Source organism: Aphelocoma coerulescens, chromosome 9 (assembly GCF_041296385.1).
Source record: "Aphelocoma coerulescens isolate FSJ_1873_10779 chromosome 9, UR_Acoe_1.0, whole genome shotgun sequence".
Lineage (NCBI taxonomy): Eukaryota > Metazoa > Chordata > Aves > Passeriformes > Corvidae > Aphelocoma > Aphelocoma coerulescens.
In genome coordinates, this window is record NC_091023.1 from 9,985,699 (window position 1) to 10,008,531 (window position 22,833).

Below are 22,833 nucleotides of genomic sequence, written 5' to 3' on the forward strand. Positions count from 1 at the left end.
TGAAAACCACACACAGAGAATATATTGTTTTTTAAGCTAACCACAAATTGGCAATAATTATTAACAGATTGCAATTGTAGAAGCAAGATATTGCACACAATTTCTTTCAGTTTAGACAGAAAATAACATTTTGTTCTGAAGAAGCACCACATTAACATGATGACAAAAGTAGATTTTTATAGAATATATTTACTTACAGAGCTTAAAATAAGAGAAATAATTGAGCCCCAGAACAATGAAGTAATCAGTTTCTGTCTGACTGGAAATATGTGCACACATGCACAGCTACCACACCTTGGCATAGGAGACCATGGTCCATGGTCTGAGCCAGCTTCAGCTGGACTAGACTTGGGTTAGTGCCTCGAGATGATGTCAGACCCTCGCCACCCAAAACATCCTGAAGTATTCATGTGACATGCTTTTTGATGCTGAATCCTAATCCTTTCACTATTGTGGTATTCCTCACTCCAATCACTACTTCAAACTGGAAGCCTTAATTATTCAAGGAAGTGATTCAAAAGCTGAAAGACTAGGAAAGGTTCCTGTATTTTCCTTCATCTTGCTTAGCTCCAGACACTCTGAAGATAACACACCTGTTCCTATATTCCTGAACAACATTACTGCAGGGAACAAGAGTTCAGTTGAATACTTCAGCAGGCAATTTAATTTTTGTTTTACTCATAAAAGTAGAGCTGCCAGTACTAGCTGACAGCCTCAAACAGGCTGAAATTCTGCTTAGATCTAGAAATGAAATCCTGTGTTTTGCCTTTACAAACCTCTCTTTGGTCAAGGGAACATCAAAACCATTTGCCCATGTTTGTTCCCCTTATGCTACAAGGAGGTATTGCAAGCTGAAGCTGGTCTGTATTCACCCACACAATGACAGCAGTCATCTGATAGTCATGAAGCACTGCTGCCTTTCATCAAAACCCTGTATGATTCAGGAAATGTAATCTAGAAGTCAGAATCTCCTGAGAGGTTTTTTGAAATCAGGTGGGAATCCCCCTGAGATGCACAGAAAAAAACCAAGAACAAAGCTACCCACACCAGGTTTTGCAGCACACAGTTGATCACACTTAGTTTTACCCTGCAGGTGCACTCAGTATCTACTCCTCCATTCAGCTTTCTGCCACAGCTGATGGTAGAATGGTTAAGCAGCTGCTATGACGAGAAGTGATTCCTGTTTCCACATGATCTTGCTTTGCTGCCCCGAGGTTACTGGAGAGGTTACAGAGCAGCAGAGACTTTCCACATACACCAAAACCAAATAGTTCTGATGGATGGAAAAGTATGAAACATGGATATAAAGGTTCAGAGATATATCTCTGTCTCTCAAGAGCAAAGAAACTTTGCATAAGGCTTTTGTCTGAAATGTGCTAAAGTGGACTTCTGCTTTATTTAAACAAGGTTTAGAACAAGTGTATTAAGATTGGTGTTGAAAAGGAGAAACTTCATGGAAGTGAGAAATATCAGGAACAGTTCTGTTGCATTAAATTCAGATTTCCAATGCGTGCAGGAGGGAAATGTAGTGTATTTATGCTGAAGACAAAGCAGAAGATGGTTTTACGCTTTGGGAAGGAGGAAATGGAAGAAGGGCAAGGGAGGAGAATTTAGTATCTGTGAGGAAGAGGCATACTTACTCTGAAGTAACACCAAAGCTTTTGAAAAGAACAAAGGTGGGAGGAAAAAAGCAGCATTAGAATATGATATATCAACAGAGCAACGGTGGGTAGCCCTCTAAAATCAAATATCTGACCAAAGTTTAACAGCAGTGTGCCTATTTAATTTCAAATGAGAAGAAATGGCATTTCCCACTTGGCTTCTCTCTAATCACTTAACTCTTCCTCTGTTACACACTGTCTTTGCCTCGACAGCTCTCCTGCTTTGCCTCTCCCAGCAGCTTTAATTTGGCAGTACTTTTGGTTGGCTAGCTTCTCTGCGGGCCCCGGTGTCTCTGTGGCTCCCTTCCACACTCAGCATACCTCTTACAGGGCAGAGCTGTTTCCAAGCTAAATCAATATCCCCGTATTTGTGGCCAAAGGGCTGAAATGGACTCTGGACTCTGCTATATGCATTTAAATCCAGTTCAGTGCTACTCAGAGGACTCTGTATTGACAACAGCAGGAAAAATAAAGCCCAGCCCGGCTCTCAGGGCTGCAGCCAGAAGTGAGTTAAGGCCAGTTGAGAGGCAAGGGCTGGGGCTGGCACTAATATCGTTTTCTGAAAGCATGAGCTTAATATACTGTTCCTTTGTGCTCTTCTGCAACCAGCTGCAACCCACCCTAATTCAGCCAAAAAGACCCAGTCTGTCAGAGCCTGGGCCAAGGACAGGGAGCGCACGTTCAGACACAAGTGCTGCTGCCACCACGCTGCCACTGTTCCTGCCAGTCAGGGGCTCTCCAGCTGCCCTGCGCAGGTCGGTGCTCCAGCTGTGGATCCCCATGGGAACGCTCTCACTGCTAATGCAGTGAAAACACCCGGGGCGTGCTGGGAGTGTGAATGGAGCATCACAGGGATTTCTGTACTCCTATGGCTTGACAGACTGCCTGTGCTACCCCAACCTGCCTCCTGTGAGCTATGGGCAGCAACAGAGCTGCTAAACGCAGAGTACTCCGTGATTCCGTGAATTCTGCCTAATGGAGATGGGCTCCTTGTAATGGAGCATGGGACAATCTGCTTCTCAGCCAAGACACTGCAGCAGGTCGTATCACTGTTATCACCTAATTCCTGTAGATATTAACTACGAACCTAACCCACTCCCACAGTCTGGTCAGTACAGTGCCAGCAGCAGCCACACATCCCAGTACCAAAACCTCACCAGGGAAGCAAATGACCCAATTATTTGAACAAAGTCATGAGTCTGGAACTACTTGTGCAGCCCAAGATGTGCATAAAAAAACCCCAGAGAACTACTCTGAAATTATACCTAAAGGCTGCTGCTCCCAAATACACACATATGTTTTATATTTCTGTCCAATGCTACACTGCCTACTGACAGCATGAAACAAAATACCTCTACCAAATTCTGTGTGAAATGCATTTCAAACCAAGTCTCCAGAACCTCAAAGTTATTATTATGGTTATTTTAGGTGGTTCATCCTGTGTCTAGCACTTGGTGGTTAAATCTATGTTAGTATCTTACTTATTATTCAGTTTATATTTTCTTTATAATTCATTCAAGTATTTAATATTGTGATAAACATAGGAGAGACACAAACAAATGCAAAATCTGTGCTAATGGCTGACTTGGCGTACGAAGGCAACACACCATGTACAGAGCTTCAGGTTGCTACAGCCACAGCTCACCCAGTTCCAAAATCCCAGACTATCACTGGGATAGATCACTGGGACCTTCTTTCTTAACTCTGTACAAAGATCCAAAGAGCAAAATGATCAAGGGAAAAATACAGAAAGTTTGCATTTGCTAAAGGCCATGAGAGCTGGAGCCAAGCAGAACTGCAGAGCATCATTGACAAAACTGTGACAAATCAAGCATTTGTGTGCATAGCTCGGTCTGTGTATGTGCCTACGACACAGCACTGTGGCTGCAGAGTGCCAAAGCTTGAAAAACCTGGCTTGTTTTTTTCCTGCTTTTCTTGTGTGGGTTTGTTTCTCTCTTTGTCTTCTTGGCTTTAATCAAGTTCCTCTGCCTTTCTATAGGTCAGTTTTCTTCTCTCTCAAGAAGTATTCTGAGCACACATCCTAAATTGGGATTTTTGTCAAATGCATGAATCACCTTCCCAAAGCACTCCCAAGGACTGAGACTTACAGAGACTTTGTCTTTAATTTATATCCTTCTCTTTCAGGTATGCATTGCTTACAAATAAATAGCTTACTTTTCTCTTTTTTCCCTAGAAAAAAGAGAATAAATTCCTCATATGTAGGAGAATGTTTTCATCACTTTATTACTTTGAGCCCACACTCTTCATAAGCTGTCATAAAAATTTGGTTAACACATTCATAATAATTACATTCCACATGCTGTCATACTACACACATCGCTGCAACACTAGTAAGAAGTGAAAGCAATATAAAACATTGCTCAGAGTACCAACGTCAGATGGAGCAGATTTGCTCAGTGGTAAAAGGTCACCTTTAACACCAGCTTTTCTTGAACCATATGCATACACTACATGGTACTGCAGCACTGAAGAATGAAAACCAACCCACATTTTCTCCCCTCTGTACATAAGAAACTCTACCAGAGCCACAGCTGCTGTCTGAATGGGTGAACACCAAAACAAACCCAACATCCTTCCAAGGAGCAGCAAGGGACACTGTCCCTGGTAGCCAGGGGATGGGCTGGCAGTCACTGCAGTCTCTCATAGGCCTGAGGGGCACTGGGCAGCATGCAAAGAAGCTGCAAAGGTAACAAGAACAGTGGCCAAAATGACTCTGAAGCAGAACTGCTTTTGTGCATCACTTACTACTTCTCCTCTTTACACTCTAATGTTATTCATTTATTCAAACATGGGCCTGTTTCTGTTCCTGCTGAGGTCAAGTGCTGAAGTGGAAGTTAAGGTCAAATAAAGCTACATATGATTATCATTGCTTAAAAATGTATTACACATTGAAGCTTCTGACTTGACCTAAGAAGTCCTGACAATTTGGAGTATTTTTCTTTTCATTTTGCAGCCCTGGGTAATCTTGCTTTGCAAAGACAATCCCTCCCCTAAGACATTGCAGGAAGGGAACTCCCTTCTGTTCCCAGGGTTGCGCCTCCAAAAGGCACTGCAATTCCCCCCCATATGAGTACACACGGACACATTCCCACATACAAAACCAGAAAGTTATGAGTCAGAGATCCTGCAATTCCTAGAGTTGCCACCCACTGACAGCACTTACATTGCACAGACCTTCAGGAGAGAAATGCATACAAATGAAATGAGTGCACTAAATTATTTCAACTAGAGGTAGAAAATTAACACAGACCACAAAACTTAAGGAACACAGTTCTGAAGGTAAAGTTCAACACTAGATGATGACAAATTCTCAAAGCCATGCTTGTTCTCTCTACTGCTTTCAGAAGAATAAAAATCCATTTACAAACTAAGCGGCCTGAGAAGCAGCTTGGGCAGTATTAATGAAGTGAACATTGCTATGTTAAAGCTAATAAATCAGCTCAAGTTACACTATTTCATTGAAAATGCAAAACAATTTTTACATTTTTATGCAGTTTATTACCAAGGGCAGGAAAGCTGGGGGTGGTGGAGAGTAGGATCATACCCTCAAATATGCTTTGCTCTTATCACACAAATCTCAGCTGCCAGTTTGTAATAAATTGCATGAAAAAAAAAGAATTACCTACTAGATAAAGTTCAACTTCAAGCCCCAAGTTCCAAATGCAAACCATCATCCTGAATGTTAGTGCTCCCCCTTAAAACACCAAACAGCTCTACTTAACCCCATGTACTTCATTTTCTTCTTTCAGGCATCTTCCTCTTCTCCTTTTTGTTGTGGAAACAGCATGTACAGACATTTGCATTCACTCTAGAAAGGTTTTTAGTATCTCAAACCTCACATAGACTTATTTTGAAAGCCAGCTCTTGCAGACATGCTCTTAAAGGTACAGAAAATAAGGGTCTATTAAGTCACTGAACAAATTGATTCAACTGATACACCATATTAGAAGTTGTTCGGACACTGACTTTGCATGTCTCTGGCACATTCCAGGATTTCATCCAAGAGAAGATGACACACAATAGTAATTGACAGAGAATTTACAATTTTCTCTTTCCAACATCTCTCCTAGCTCTGTGGATCCAGTCAAGATCTAAAACTAATGATTTATCTGTCTTGCCTAAGGGTAAAACCAGATTTCTAAACGAACAAACTGAAGAAAAAAATAAATAAAGCCATCAATCCTCACTTTCTGCAAGGACCAGAATGTTAAGAATACCTGCTGTGATGCTTAAAGGGTTCATACAGTGATTAGTAGGTAGCCATTAAGCAATGGCTGGAGGCTGTGCTGGGAACTTCTTCCCCTTCTTTTCTTATAGAGCACACCCACAGCATCTCCCTCGTGGAGTGCCACTGGCAAAAACAATTCCTAGAAGAATATCCTACAAGGATGTTCCTCTTCAGTGACTAACAAAGGAAAATGGGGCACATCCCTAGAGCTGTTTATGTACTGGAAGCATTTTAGGGTAGACTGCTGTTCTCTCTGATTCAGGGTTGCTTTCTTTATCAAGGCAACACCAAGATGTTACTTTTGCTACACACAGGACAGGCAACCTTGCAAGAACAGAGAGCAGAGCCTGGTGACTTCAAAAAGCTGTTTAGAAGGCATAGTTTTCTCCTGAAATCAATAGCAAAGGCTAACAATTTCTGTAGGGCACATACAGGCAGTGGCACACATGCTACAGAGAGGAAGACCATTTAATCTGAAGGCATGAAGAGACAAAATGCCAGATCTTCAGCTGACAGGAGCCAAACTATCACACCCAGGCCCGTCAATGTACTTCTGGTATTCTGCATTTTGAGATTTCCTCACCTCTCTTCTTGGGCACTCCAATTACTCACTGTGCTCAGACACGAGCTCTCAGTAATCTCACTGGGATCAGTTTATGTCCTGACATCTGCACAATGTGCATAACGACACTGGGAACTAAACACTCTTTTGCTTGTCTATATAGTTGCCTCCACTGTATTATCCAGACAAACTTCAATGTTGTACAGCAGACCAAGGGGAAAACTAATTTGTTAGGACCATAACGTGTTGCATTAAAGCCCAGTAGCCTCCAGCTCTCTTTATCATGCTGCTCTTTCAAGTAACATAATTCAGGTGGAAACACGACCATCCATTCTGCCACAAAGTGCTCTGAAGCAGCAACTTCTTCTCAGCTCACCAGGTCTCCACGTCATTCCTAAGCCTAACTGCAAAGCTTAATGGCAAATTCATTTAGATATTTACATAATTAACTGCTTCAAAACAAAAGCATGGTAATAATACACATTCTGAAGAGAAAGATCAACCTCTGAAAGTCAACCTCTGCCCAGCAGCTTTCCTCCAAAGTGCCTGCCTGCACCTACCCCAGCATCAGGACAGGGCTGAACCACTCCTCCTCCTCTCAAAGTGACTGAGAGGGAGAAAATGATCCCACAAAGCTCCTGGGGAAGGGCAGCCTTTTGGCAGGACAAACATCAGGGCATTAAGCACTGCTACAGAAAACCTAAGCCCCTGTTAGTACAACAGGTGGATGCGTTTGAGGGGATCTCAGAGCATACATCCAGCATCAGGTAACAGACCATGTTGACCAGAATGCCTCTCCTTTGGGTATCCCCAACTCTGCAGGGTGGTGGGCAGCTGTCACAGCTCCCTCCACACTGCAAGGTAAAGCCTCACTTCCCTGAGAGCCCAAGAACCTTTGCTCTTGGAGCCCTGATCTCACAGGACCTACCACACAAAGAAGCACAACTCAGGCTGCTGATGAGTATTTCTGGGTTTGGCAAGGCTGGCACAATGTTAGCTGCCACAATGCCCTAGACTACCCTTTTCTTCCAAGGACTGAAGCAAGTTACACAGATGATCCATACTCGGATGTGCTTCCAGACATTTCTCACTTCATCATGCTTGAAATTACTACCAGGAAGGAGACATTTATTTGTTTAAATGCTGCTGAGGTAATTTACTTAACCATTAAGTGGAAAAAAAAAAAAGAAAAGATTTTGTTGTATAGACATAGATACTTTTGGAGCACAAGAAGCTTTAACATCAGATTCACAATGATGAAATCCATTTCCATCTTCCTTATGACCATGAGGCTCCCCATGCACTGGATATTACCCTCAGCTGATACATAAAGCACTGCTGAGATTGGGTCCTTGCTACTATCGTTGCTATGGCTGCACCACACACCTCTCCATGGGCAGCAATGCTCTATTCAAAACAGCTGCTCAGGACAGCTATTAAATTCTCTAATGTTACCCTTTACCACTAAGTTACAGCCCTGTGTGGGATGAGAGTATCATGGGGGTGCACTCTGAACTTCCTCAAAGTCTACCACTTAAATGACATAAATGAGTGTCCTGAAAAACTGGCAGAAATACTATTTTCAATGTCTCGGTAATATTTTTATCAAGTGAGAGCCACAGAGTAACAAATCATTGCCACCTCACATGCAAACCACTCCAGGGTTCTGTAATTGCTCACCATATGTGTATTTGGCAAAGAAGAGCAGTAACTAGGAGTAAGTGTATTCCTCATTCTGAAATAGTGATTTATAATGAGGAACAACCCTGTCACTTATTCCTAATAAACCTATAGTGCTTATTATATTCCTATCACAAAATAAAAAATTTAATTCAGGAAGAAAAGGATGCTTCAAGACTGAGAATCTTTCAAGCCCCCCTTCATTAAAGAACAGAAGCAACTCAGTAAACCAGAAAGCAGTGATCCAGCAAACACTTTACTGCTGCAAACTGTTTGAAGCAAAGATATATGGGAGTTTATTTGCATATAACTTAATATAAATTCCAACTGCATCCTGGGTGCAAGTAAAGACTTTTTGTTTTGTTTGGCTTGGCTTTTAGGTTTGTTTTTGACTTTATGATGAACAGACTTAGCAAACATTTCCTAAGCTGTCTGCTGTTTGGAATTCTAAGTCTGAAATAAAACATAACCACGCTACCAGCTCCAGTGCTGCCTATCTCACAAACAGCAATAAAACCCACCAACAATTAAATAACAGAACATTTACTTTACACAGAGCTTATGGGGAGCTTACAGCTTCACCTATAAAGTAACATTACAGATACACCAATTCTACCAGCAAACTAACAGAACTAACCTGACAAATTGCCTGTCAATTGCTCTCTATGAATATACAGTTAAAGGAAAAAAATAATCCCATAACATCTGTAATAATAATTCTGTCACTTCTCTCTCAATTAAAGTATACCATACCATACCATTATGACGAGAGTCCTGGGTCTGCTCATTTCATCATCGCTATCCAGCGGCAGAATTTCATGTGACAACTCCTCTCCTCGTCGTCGCCTGCAGATATGTGGACAGTTCCTCTGTACCACAGAACGAAAGGCTTGGAGCAGAACAATGCTGGCAGCACAACCCATATCTGCATCCTGAAGCCTACAAAATAACTTCTATGTTTATGCTATGTTTGAAAAACAGTGGCTCCTTGTCCCTGAAAACAGCCTACAGTGCAGCTGCAGCCAGCTCACTCTCCAATCGCTTCCTTGAGCTCTGATCATCTGATCACAACCAAATAGCTTGGATGCAGACAGAGGAAAGATTTGATCCACTGAAACAGAAACACACGCAATATTACGATGCTTTCCTCTCCCTCCCTGCTCCTGAATTCGCATGAGAAAATGCGCTCCCTTCTCTTGTACAATCATCCGCCTCCTCCGATTCCAGTTTCATGGAACTGAAAGTATTAAAATTCCCAGTTCAAAAGAGCCAGCTGTTCATTAAACACACACAGAGGCATCCACAGCAACTGGCTGGATCAGTTTAAATATCTTTTTTAAAAAGTCGTATGTAGCAAAAAAGCCAGTATCTGGAAAGTTATTAACTCTTATTATCAGCACTGCTGGGTTCAAAACACTTTGCCTAAGGGGTTTTTACCACACATAAAAAAAAGCTCAAGCTCACAGAGGGATTTGGGCTGCAATGTTTTCACCACTTGCAATTTTCTGAAGCACAGCAAGTTCATTTGAGTTGTAAATGTAACAAGTGGCAAAAAGGCAGAAATCTGTGTGCTTCATCCAGTTCATACTAAAATAGCCATGGCTCAAGGCGAAGCAGCAGCTCTGAAATGCCTCTCAACAGTGGGGCTGTTTTGTGTTCCAACACACGGGTGCCCTCACAGAGAAACATTTTTACACCTTCACAGCAGCCTGTGTAGGGCAGGGTCTCTGCGGGCAGGGTCTCGCTCTGAACCACACAGCGACGACCTTCCCAGAAGGGTGAGAGGAGAGGGTTTCTGTGGGTTATCAGTGGGTCCAGGCTGGGAGAAGTGGCTGCTGGCAGCCAGCACTAACAACTTGCCTCTCTGGCTCCTGTCTGGCAAGTCATTCAAAAGCAGGCAGGGATGCTCAGCAATCACACGGCTGACCTGGAAACACAGCAAGCACTAATGGGAGAGTGTGTAAGATAATAGCAGAGGAGAGGAAGTTAGCACTAAAAATACCTCCAGAAAATGGATTCCTCCTACACATTAGGAAAGCTAACAATTTCCAATAGGGTTTCCAGAGCACCTGCTTTTAAGCTAATATGTATAACTTTATTATATGTGCACCCAAGACCGTATTTACTTTGCATCAAAAGGTTTTCATTTCTAATGAAGGCCATAAAAGTTTTGTCATCAATTCCCACGGGGGCATAATCAACCTTATAATGTCTGTTAATGAGATATTTTTAAATAATTCTCCTCTTCACAATCTCAGCCAGGAACTGCACTGAAAACTTTTCATGGAAATACCTTTTCCAGGCTTAAGTAGAGTTTAATTGCTCAGCAATATGGCAAAAGACATCATAATTCAAATTAAAGCATTTTCAAGAAAAGGTAAATCCTTTAGATCTGTCCTTTAATACCAACAAACTCACCACCATTACTTCTTGCCTTTATTTCTTTAGAGCAAACTGCTTTTAAGTGCATGTGGAAAACAGTCAGCAGCACTGGCAGGCACTGCACAACCTGACCCCCCAGACCTGCCAATGCACCCACCTGGCTCTTCCCCCTCGGATCCTCCTGGGCACACCCTTCACATGCTTATGAGATGTCCCTGCCTCCCCAGCAGCAAACCCTGCAGAGGGGGCCTATCCTATCATGCTTGTTAGTCTGACTTTCCTAATGGGATTACAAGGGCACAGTGGCACATCTGAGCAATTCCTGCACCAAATCAGCAATCCTGCTGCCACTGCTACTATTGTTTATGTTTTCATCAGCCCCCTGCCTACTCCAGAGCTGCAAATGACACCTTGGCCACACAGATGATGCACTTGGCAGCTGGGAGACTTTCATTCCTGCTCTAATTCCAGCAGCAGCAGTATGGTCCTGGGTAACATCAGTTGCTGGCTGTTATGGCAACTGCTCTGCTATCCTGAGGGCTGCTAACACATCTCCTGTCTGTCTGTAGCATCTTCCTTTACTCACCAGTGCTCAGCTGGGAGAGTTGGCAGCTTTTTTTTGAAACTTGGTTTCCATAGCACAGCCCAACACTGTCACATGTGGTCATGCATGTGTGTATGGAACAGCACTCTAGGGCTTGACCCAAAGCTTCACTTTGTTCTCAGTGAAGAATCCCATTCATTCCAGTGGTCTTCGGATCACACTATTCTCTGCCAGTGGTCTTAGTAACTTCATTACAATTATTTGTGGATCAAGCTATTATTAGATACAAGTAGAAATGACACAGTCTTGGCATTTCAGCTCTTTGGAGAGAAAAATGATGCTTAGTCTGAAAGCAAGTAAACTAACAAGCCAAAGGCAGCCAGAAGTAGCCTCCAGCTCTTGATCAAAATTTGAGAACTGAAAAACAGCTAATGCACAGGGGAAAAGAAACCACTGAGGAGCTAAAAAACCCCTTCTGTTTTAAGGAAATCTCAAAGAGGCATGAGCTGCCATTGGAAAGGAAATCTCCCAGCCCACTGAAAATGCCTGGACACACACGAAGGATTAACAGCTCTGTTTTACAAAGGTAGGGATCTCATTAGCATACATTATGTTTATACACTAACTATCAGCAGTGTTAGTTACTCTTACAGTGAAGCATTGAGCACTATTTTGTGTTAATTAGCACTTTAATCCAGAAACAAAATTCAGTTAAACCCCTGGGAAGCAAAACACTCCTTTGTGCAAGCAACTCCTTAATTCCCCATTACAAAGACTGGCAGCAATGCTGGGCTAAGCAATATGCACACTGGAAGTCTTCCACTGCCCACTCTCACTCCATTCTTAACCACCACTCATTTTAGCTATGCTATGTAGCCATGTAACACCATCATGATGGTTTATGGGGACAGGCTGGGAAGGAGACCATTAAAGGCAACTCAATGAAGAAAAGGAAAAAAATAAAATTAGGCAAGATAATTGTTTTAACCCAGAAGACTTCAGTGACTCAGCCCTCAGCAGCTCCAAGGGCTGGGTCTGCGTAGCAGCAGAGTTGTGCAGGAACAGAAGTGGGTCACACTTGCCATGTCTTATAAAGTCCGTGATAAGAAAGCAGAGTTCAAAGGCATCTGTATCCTCAAGCTTACTGCTATTCCAGCCTCAGCTTCCACACGAAAGACATGCCAGCTCTGCCAAAGGGCAGCCAGGGCCTGAAGAGACAAACTCTCTCTGGCATTAAGTCTGTAGCAGACAGTAAACTCCTTCTCCTCCAAGCACTAGGTTATTTCTCTTCCACAATATTCCCATATTTCTGTTTCTGCAGGCTGCTAGACTTTCTGAACATGCTACCAGACATTTTCTTACACACCTATTTCATACCTCATTAGCACACCACCCTAAAAGCTGTTTTCCTTCCCACAGCATGCTTTATTCCATTAATTTTCCTTTCTCTTTCTGGCATTTGAATTCCTGTGATCGTAATAAACAGAATACAACCTATTGGTATTTTGGTCTTCAGCTGAGGGTTTCAAAGAGGAAGGCAGAAGGGCAAGTCTTGGAGAAGATCCTTTAGTGAGAGGATGACTTGCCAAATTCAACACTGATTCTTCCTTCCACCTCAAAGGAGGCTGCGTTTTTCTCAAGCAAGAAGGATGGCTGCAGGTTAGAACCCCCCTTTACCATGAGACCTCTCAGCTGTCAGCATGACATGCACCATTTTCTTTGGCTGGGTTTTCTTTAATATAGAAAACAAGCCTGCCTCTCCATGATGTTTTTGCATGACATATCCTGAGAAGCTACACAGAAGCTCTTGTGGTGTGGCAATCCTAAAGCAGCAGTGGCAGGTGAGCACAGGAGACATTCACATGAACACCCCTGGAACTGCTTACAGCAGCATGTTTAGTCTGGCCCACAGGAGCCTCAAGCCATTAACAGGCACTAAAGACAGCATATCTGTACAAACATTAAGAACTGCACTGTTAGAGATGATAAGGCTCATGCCACCATTACAAGTTACCAAAGTTTCCATTCCACATACATCTTAACCTGGTACAGATGATGAGCAGCTCCCCAGCAGCACATAAACAACATAAGTGGCCAGTGGCTGTTACTCACAGCTCCACATATAGACCCGCCGTTTTAGAGTAAAACTTCTCTTAAGTTAGTCCATACAAGTAGCAGATGAACATTTGAGGCAAGATATGGCAACAAAATTGCACTCTGCCTGGATGCAAATGAGGATCACCCACATTTCTGTAAGCTAATGTCTCATCTCTCAACACTTAAATATTTATCATCCCCATCACCCTTTCAAAACAAAAAGAGCTGATACACATTTTCTTAGCAAAGGTCTTTGTCTCCAGTGTTTGTTTTCATAAAAGCATGGAGGCACTTGCAAAGAAAGCAGAGGGAAGAAAATGCACCCAAGTTTGAAAGTCTCTCTCCATGCTCTGCTACTTCAAAACAAACAGCGGAATCTTAACCAGCCTCCAAGGAATCAGCATCGAGACCCAGATCAGACAGGTAAAATCTGATCTCCAAGAGATAGTCTTCATAGCAGTCAGCTTAATGAGACAAACCCTCATTAATGGGCCTCTTTTCCTTGCATATTTTATGCATGAGAAAAAGCTGTAAGTACATATACGTGAGTAAAAGCTCAGGTCTTTCCATGCACTTTTTTCTAATGACTTTAGCCTTAAAGTGATGTGGAGGACACCGTGTTACAGTGGCATCTCTCAGTGCCACAGAGGCAGCATTTCCAACACACCTCTTGTTCTCTGTCTGCTCCAGTGTAGGTCCGGGGGAATACAAGAATCCACCTTCAAGGAGCTGCCCTGTCTTCTCTTTCCAACAGTTATGTCCCAAACCTTTCACATCCAGCCCAGTGGCCTGCAAGAGGCTGTGCAGGATTAGGCTGAACCACTGCTGCCACATGTTTTGAGGGAGGAGAAAAAAAACGTGCCTTAAAGGATGCATGGGGATCCCACATTTACTTCAAAGAAAGCTTATGCAGTCACAGGTGCTACAAGCCATTAATAGCATTTTGTGCCTTCCACTCATAGCATACCCTCTTCAAAGCATTCAGGTACTTTATCTTCAAGTGTTGCTGCAAAAATGGTTAAATATCAGAAACACTGAGGTCTCAAACAGTGGAGTGGGTCACTAAGAGTCAGAATACACAGGCTTTGTATTTCTTCAGTTTCTACCGGCTGCTCCCTAGTAACCCGGGAAAGGAGGCATTTACTGTAGTAACTGGCCAGCACAACTCCTGAATGACTTACAGTTTTTTCATCTTGAAATTGTGTTTCCTTCCCACAAAGTTATCCCTGACCAACACAAACAACTCGTAACATACAAGTTACAGTAAATAAAAATCCACAAATGAGAGTACACGGTTATGAATATGTGAGAGGTGTTTGAATCATTCAGCTACTTCTTTTCTCCTCATTGCACCTTCCAGCAGCAAGTGATGCTCACACTACAGCGAGTCAGAAGAAACCAGCAGAAGGCTGCAATGTCACCTGGCTGCAGAGCACACAGGGCTGCAGAACGCGGGTGTCTGGCACCCTCTAGGGAGTAGTACATGAAAGACCAATTCACGCTCCTGCTTCCTAACTTTACCTGCTGAAAATGGAAACAACTACTACAGACACGGGAGGAAAGAAAAAAGGTCAGGTAAGCACAGAAATAGGCTCCCCGTGACTGCCTGTGCCAGTGCTGCCTTCCTCCTCTCAATACTCCCTTGTTATTTCATGTTGATGTCTGGTGCAAAGTGTTATACAGAAGTTGTGTGGAAGACTCTTAATTACTACCACAGTGTACACGGCCAAAATACAGGTTTCCCCCATTAGATCTCACAGCAGATGGCACCAACAAATTGCAGCCACTTGGCAAATAAGAAAAGAAAGTTATAAAAGACTGGTGTAAGGATTTCCAACAGGCTAATGAAAGAAGTTGGTCTAGAATCCCCTACCTCTGGAGCTTCAAACCCTAAAGGGGTTTCTCAAAATGTTCTCTTCACACAAAAAGTGAAATAAATCTGTAATCTGCATGCAAGTAGTTTCCACATTCTTATTTTCAGCAGGTTGAAGCGCCCTGCTGATTTTCAAGACATTCCTCACTTTGACAGGTAGTTTTCCACAACTACAGCCTCTGTGAGATCAATGGGATTATTCTTAGATCAAGTAAAATGGAGGACTGCAGCCCACAGGCAGCGATGAAAACCTCCTTATTTCAATGCACTTCAGTGGCTTCTGGATCTAGCACAGAATATTCCAAAGAGCAGCTAAGAGCATTGTTGTGGTTTCCTTAAACATGTAACAGGAAAAAGAAATCTTTGACTTCAAACCAGGAAAAATAACTACGTAACCTACAAAGCAAATGTTTGTTTGTTTTTAAAAAGAACTTTTATTGTCCCATAAAACTGGTGGGGAATTGGAGCTACCAAAACTCATCTTTTCCCTGGCACACAGTTAAATAATAAAAACAATGTATTAAGATAAACTCTGTGAAGAGTTTTCACCAGAAGTCACAGCCCTGGCTGAGCTCACACTTCTAAAGCAAAGATTTTACAGAAAAGTCACAACAGAAAAAAACAGCCACCACCCCACTAGTTCCCAAAAAGAACTGGTAGCAAATTGCTATCCTCTTTCAGAAATATACACATTTAACTCACACACAACCCCTCAAATAGCATTATCAACAGCTGATCCTGTTTTCAGGTGACTTCCATTTCACTAGCCCAAAGGGGGAGGGTCTGAAAACAAAAACTGGCATAGAGGAATAAAACCAAAAAATACTACAGTGCCTGTTTACACTCAAACATGTTGGTTTTGTGACATTCCTTACAGCTGAAACAAAGTGCTACTCGTCTGTTACCTGTCACAGTCCAAGATCTCCATGACATGCATAAATTCCAAAGAGTTTTGTTTGGAATTCGTTTCACAAACCAATTTTAAAGAATGAAACACACACAGCTACATGGGAAGACAAACTTCCCACAGAAGAGCAAATGGAGTCTCCATTTTCTGCCCTGGTACCAGCCCTGCCACTTATGGAAACACTGGAAAAAGAACCAAGCAACTGGGGAGACCAGGCAGGAACACCCCCCAGCCACCCTCCCAGGGCACACGGAGACAGAGACATCAGCGGCCACTAACGAGGCTTTAAGAGCAAGATGTGGGTTTGGACGAGGTGCCATTTATACAGCAATGTTCTCTATGCTGAATGGCCTGAGCAGCATGGTGGTTTAATAAAATACCACTTCTTCTCTAAAATATGATCAAGGGCCTAAAAAAACACTGCAAAACCTCTCACCCACATCCACAAACTTTGGACAAGAGCTACAGAAACCTTTACTGCTGACATCTCATCTTCAGGATGTGCAACCTATTCTCTATTTCTGTAAGAGCCACAGCTTGCCATAATACAAAACTAGTATTTCTGTTCAAAGACAGGCTAGAAACACAGAGCAAGCACAAACAGAGACAAAGAGAGACTGGAGTTACCTTCAAAAAGACCACTCAAAGTGGAATTTTCGATATCTTGGTAGAAAATGCATTTTCTATTCCAATTTGCCTCCACTCCAAGCCAATGGCATCTTTCTACTTAAAACTCAGCTAACAACAGATAACCAAACCCAGAACTGCTCCACAACCAGAGCACTTTCAGCCTCTAACTCTTTGAAACGATGCTTCTTTTTTCGGTCACAAGAGAGTCTGCAAAGGAAGGTATCTCTTGGCACACTCCAATCTACTCATACACTCCTTTAGTTTTCAAACAACTCACTTGAATAGGAAAAAATGCACATGCCTTAACATTTGAGGTAGAAATTTAAATAACATAAATGAATTCTTTCATTTAATGTTTTTCATATTGTTTAACAAAGAAAAAAAAATGGTTTACAATCAAGAAAGGGTGGAATCAGGTATTAAATGAACAAGTCAGGCTTCATACACAAATGCCAGAGCTTACACAGGACAGGTCTAAATTCAGGCCACACCAGATAAGCTAGAGAAGCAGGACTGTATTGATTGCAAATGCACACAGGGTAAAAATATTTTGAGAACTGAAGTGTGGCACTCAGTGGCAGCCTGGATGGAATCTCCACCTCAGTCACAGCCCTCCAGCACAGCTTCCCACTCTTCACTCTAATCAGCACTTGGAATAACTACCTGGGAGCTAAGCATGTTTCTTTGTGTGCATGAAAAATTTAAAAAGCCCAAACCCCACCATTTTTTTCCCCTGCAGATGAAGCCAGGCCAGAGAGGTTACAGTCACTCCTCTCTTGGCTCCCACTTCCTTCCTCTATATCCTTCCTCTCTCTCAGATGTCAGACTGACAGAACAAGAGTAGTATTGAACACCTTCTGCCTCTGAGTCAAGACTATGCATGTGATAGAGATCAGCAGCAATTCCTACCTGGCTCTGCACATGCTCTTCACAGGAGGCTTTTCGATTTTCAAGCCAAGAAAACCCTTTCCAAACTCCCTCATAAAAATGATGGGCTGCCCCAGGGAGCCAGGAGCTTAGCTGCCTAAAGCATTCCAAACTAATTTAATAAATTTTTAATTCAAAACACCAAATGCCTTGAAGCTAAGAATTTCTACTGCAAGCTGGGCATTCAGCAGCTGAAAATAAAGGAGGAAGAGCTGGAAGCAGAGGCCAATGCCAAAATGATCAACTACCAATATGACACCAGCATAAGCAGAGCTCAGTATAGATGTGGATATCATCCGAGGTACCTCTAGCAAACAGACTACTTACACTCCTGTTTTTAAATGTAATGACATGAACACCCTGCTGAAACATCACTGAAAGTACACGAACAGGCCTGGCCACCTTCAAGAATGAGCCAGTTGGAGAACAGTGTGCCCAGGGAATTAATGTGGTTGCTGTGTCCAGTTCTCAAATGCCCAGCACAAGTCCACTTACACAGAGGATCAAATTCTTTGCAAGATCACCAATAAAGACTGAGGCTGGAGAATGCTGAGAAATGCTGAGAAAAATACCTTTGCCCACCCTTAAGAAGTGAAGGCTGATGGAAAACCTTGCCAGTCTACACTCTAGTGGGGTATAGAGAAGAGAGAGGTTTTTCCATGGAGACATAGCAGCAGGGAATGAGACACAATGAACAGAACATATGCGATAGGGGACATTTCAATCAAATATGGTAATATAAACTTTTAACCATGAAGGGTGGTCAAACACAGGAACAAGACATCTTTGGAAAGTGGACAAGGGCCTGAGTAACCTTGTCTCTCTGGACCTGCTTTGACAACCTCCAGAAGTTCTTTCCACACTTATTCTGTGAGTGTTTAAGAACTTGGCTTACTCAGCCTAACAAACCAGAGCACAAATTTGTGCCCTCTTTGGGAAAGCCCCAAACACAACCAAAGCAGAAGAGCCACCTAAGCCAAAGACTCAAACCAAAGGCTAGAGGCAATGAACTGGCCATTTTAGGCCATACAATTTCACACAAGGCTCTGTATCTAACCTAACCCAGAAACGAACAAAAGAGGCTCCCAATCAGGCTTCTTTCAACTCCAAGTCAGATGTACAATCCCTGCTTATTATTTTGAGGCAATTTCATTGTGAGGCAGATGCAAAGAGTTCAGCCAGACGCAAGGAACCAAAAGGAACAATCTCATTCAATTTCTGAGCACAAGCTTCTACAGCTGCAAAAGGGAAAATTAGGCACAAAATGTGGATAAAGTAAAACAAAAAGAAATGGAAAGTAAAATCTGGACATATGTGGGCCAGCAAAAAACTGTGTTGTCTCGGGTGCTGCTCTCCCATCACCCCATTTTCCCAAATACAGCATCTGCAGATGTATCCTTTTATCTGTCAGAAAAGATCCCACAAGAAGAATATGGATTGTTTGCACTAGCAGTATAATAATGTGGCTTCTGATTCTTCTTCCTTATCAGTGCCAAGAATCCAAAATAAAGAAGCTAAAAGTTAGGACTCTGAAAGTTTCTAAGGCTATAAATACAGAGCTGCCTTGATTTTTTTGTTTGTTTACATATTACCCAAAAACCCTACCCAAATCTGACAGGTCCAGGAGCAGCCAGCCAAGCACTTTTTCCCTGTTTGATCATACCAAGTAACCATGACACTTCTTGGGCTAAAGCACACAGGGCAAGTTGTTAATTTCTAAAGAGAAATCCACCTACAGAGAATCCTACTGGCATAAACATCAGCCTTCACAAGACAAGGGATCTGTGTGCATATAGTGCCAGATACTGCAAGAGAAGTTATCCTCTTGATTACAATGTGGGGGCTGATTAGCCCCAAAACCTTTCCCTTCTTAGCACATCTAGAAGCTCAGGGAGGCTCACATTCTTCCTGCTTTTATACCAGCCAGGAAGCCCAAGCTGCACATTGGAACAGTGAGACCACCCATACAACAGCATGGAAAAGAGACAAGCTCCCTCAGACCCACAGTGCTCCCTGGGATGTTGTCACCCTCTCAGAAAGGAGCAACTCAAACACAGCTCCTCTGCCACCTCTCACATCACACCCCAGGAAGTGCCTGAAACCCACAGCTTTGCCCTTATCACCACGGAAAAAAAAAAAAAAAGTACCCCAAAAGGCAAAACAAAAAACACCAACGCAATCAAAAAGCATCCTGCCCCTTTTAGAAATAATATTGCTGGACTTTTTTCACAGCACAACAATGTGCTCACTATATCAAACCAAGTAACAGCTATTGTAGCAGCTAATGAGTAACACTGTCCCCTGGACAGCTTTTCTGTACAACATGTGGTTTTCATTTTATGTCTCATGTCAGGATCTCACTCCCTTTCTTTTATTTGACCTCCAGAAAAGAATAAAATCATACAAAATATAAAACTAATGAACCTTAAGTTTCTGGTATCCATTAACATTCACACCCACAAGGCTGTTGATTCAACAAAATACAAAATAAGCAAAACCAGCCCAATTATAAGTTGTTTGGCCTGTATTTGTTAAGTTCTAACACAGTCTCTATAAACATATGTCTTCTGGTTGGTATTTCAGGAAGAAATCCTTAGAAGAATAATATTTTGATTAGTAATGTGTGTTTTGAAAGACTAATACTGAACTCTAAGGGAGATTAAAATAGGAGTAGAAACTATGAGCTAAATACACATATGTACAAAGATCTTTCATTCTCACTGACTGAAATGTCTCGTAATTTGTTTTTATTATTCAAGTCCTAATAGCATGTGCTATTGACTTTTTGTAAAATTAACTGATATTTATGAAAATATCCTGTTCTTACAGAACCACTTTAGAGAAGTACTTTAAAAAAAAATTACCTGGTATATAAGAGATGTGATGCCATTCTCTAGATTATTATGACACATCTCAAATGAACTTCCAAGGGATCCTAGTAATTTTAGGTAGTACTCAAATGTTAACCTCTTCTCTTTTTAGTCTTTCAGGACCTCTCAACCAAGCAGGAAACAGAGATCAGCCAGATAGTGTTTTTCAAGAAATCATAATTATTTACACTCAAAAATGAATTGATTTATTTCAGGGTACCAAGCAGCTCCCTAACTGTGTAGACCATGTAATTAGATTTTTAAAATAGATGACCAACTTCCTAGACCAGCCCCTGATTCTTCTGCTGGCAGGTGGTCATTGAACAGGGTTATGTTCTTAAGTAGCTCCAGCAGAAAAAGTGCAAATGCATAAGAAAATGATTTAAATGTTACAGAGTACACAGGGGAACTTTAACCCAAAAGATTGTTTTATAGTTGTTGTTTAAGGAAGTCAACAGTCTGGTTGTCTATGCTGCCAAAGCTTTCATTAGAACATGCAATATCCAAGTGAAAATATGATGGTACATGCAGATTCCCTTTAAACATACCCCTTTTTCACACCAAGGGAAAATATTCTCAACTTTGTCTTACAATTCAGATGGAAATTTAAATGCAGAGATAGCAATGGTTCCTTTCTGCTGAAATTCACAGCAATATATAATTAGTGCTCTAATTAAAGTTAACAATCATATAGCACTTTCAATGTAATGTTACAATTATTTCATGGTAACACAGAGTTGCAACAGAAGAGCTCTCACCTTGATGTCATTCATGCTTTTGTCAAGCAGCTGAGCAAATTAGGAACAGTTACAGCTAAATACCAAACACACACTGTCAGGCATAAGGGCAGACTTGGTTACAATTACTCAGTATCAGTGCCTCACTCCTGATGTAGTAACACTAAATTCAACACGACTGCTCTTCACAAAAGATCAGGCTGGCAACTTCCTGAGGAGACTGCTGGGGCACAGTGTCACTGGCATACACAAACACCGGGAAGGGAAGCTACTGCACTTCCAGGGAGACACCTAGAGATGTCCTCCACCCAGCACAAATGTGCCAGAAGATCTCAGCACTCTGGGAAGCAGTACTCTCTGGCTTTCAAATCTCATCTATCAGCATCTGATTTGAAAAAACCACAGGCTTAAAAGCCAGCCCCAAAAGAGTGCTGCACCCTGATAGGAGGTACTACCCTAACCAAGACATCCTGCTGAACCAGTGTTCACACGGCTGCCAGCCAAAAGGAACAGGCAGGGTGAAAGGTTAAGAGAGGTTCACCTCTACCACACAGGAGTTTGGGCTGGGACCTTGGCACCCCTGTGGATAGCACTTGCCTGGGGTCTCAAGAGACAAGGACACAAATCCTCTGAAGAAAGTATCTATCATCCTAGTCCAAATAAAAATTTATCTAGCAATCTGGGAAGCACATCAAATGGCACTACAACTATTATTTGACTTTGGAGTGCTGAGGAACCTGGCATCTGCCTATGACACAGGACTTCTGGAAGCTCTAACCTGATCCAGAAGAGCAAGCCACACCAGTGTGAGCCCATACTTTAAAGGCAAATCTAATCCCACTTTCCAATTTGACCATGCAGACAGATATCTGAAGATGTTACACTGCAGTCAAAAGAATAGCAGGGAAATTCTGTGGTTTTTAACCAGAACCTGTTCAATCTATTTAAAGGAAGAACTACATTTAAATTTGGCTGTCACTGACATTGTCTTTCCTACCATAACAACAAATGCTGAAGCCCCAGATGGTTTAGTATTTATGAAAAAGGCAACAGAACATCAAACAGAACAGGAAATAGCATTTCCTGCCAAACTGTCTAAAAGCAGTGATACCGTTTGCACTGCACTTAGCCGGCTTTTATTCCTGTTATCATACAGACAGACTCAAAAAAGAAAAAAAATCTGCCTAGCTGGGCCCATGATAATAGCAACTAGCATGTATTATTCCTATAGATGTTAGCAATAATAAAATGAATGAAATCATAAGCATGGCTGGTGAACAGTCATTCAAATAGCAACTATTGATACAAACCCATGTGCTCAATGTAAAACCCCACACTAAAGCCAGGAGAGAGGGCTATCACCAAAGCCAAAGAATGGGGGCGAGAGGCACGGCAGGGCAGAGCGACACGGGGCAGTGAGGGGAGGAGCAGAGAGATTATCCATTTGCAGAACTGGCAAGGAGCATTCCTGGAAGAAGTGGGTTTTTATGTGGCATGGATGGCAGGCAAAGATAGGGTGCCTGACACAAGTGACACACTGTTCCCTGCACAGAGAGGCATTAACAGAGGCTCCGAGACAAGTGGGAGAGGGACACAAAGCACAACAAGGATCCAGGACTGGAAGGGGTGAGGGCAGCAAAGCAGGGAGTGGGCAGATATGAGAATGAAGAAATGAGAGAAACATAATATTTAACTGCAATATACAGGCCACGGC

The 22,833-nt window shown here is 42.3% G+C and overlaps 1 protein-coding gene across 4 annotated transcripts in view; it reads right to left on the minus strand.

Moving 5' to 3' along the window:
• Positions 1–22,833, minus strand: part of DOCK10 (dedicator of cytokinesis 10) — a 144,632-nt gene that overhangs the window by 111,525 nt on the left and 10,274 nt on the right. The window contains exon 1 of one of the 4 annotated variants that reach the window (XM_069023822.1): positions 8,911–9,075. The exons of the other annotated variants lie outside the window; for them this stretch is intronic. Within the exon in view, the coding sequence (XP_068879923.1) occupies positions 8,911–9,075 (165 nt within the window). Of the gene's footprint in view, positions 1–8,910; positions 9,076–22,833 lie in introns of those variants that run through there. 4 annotated transcript variants of the gene reach the window in all.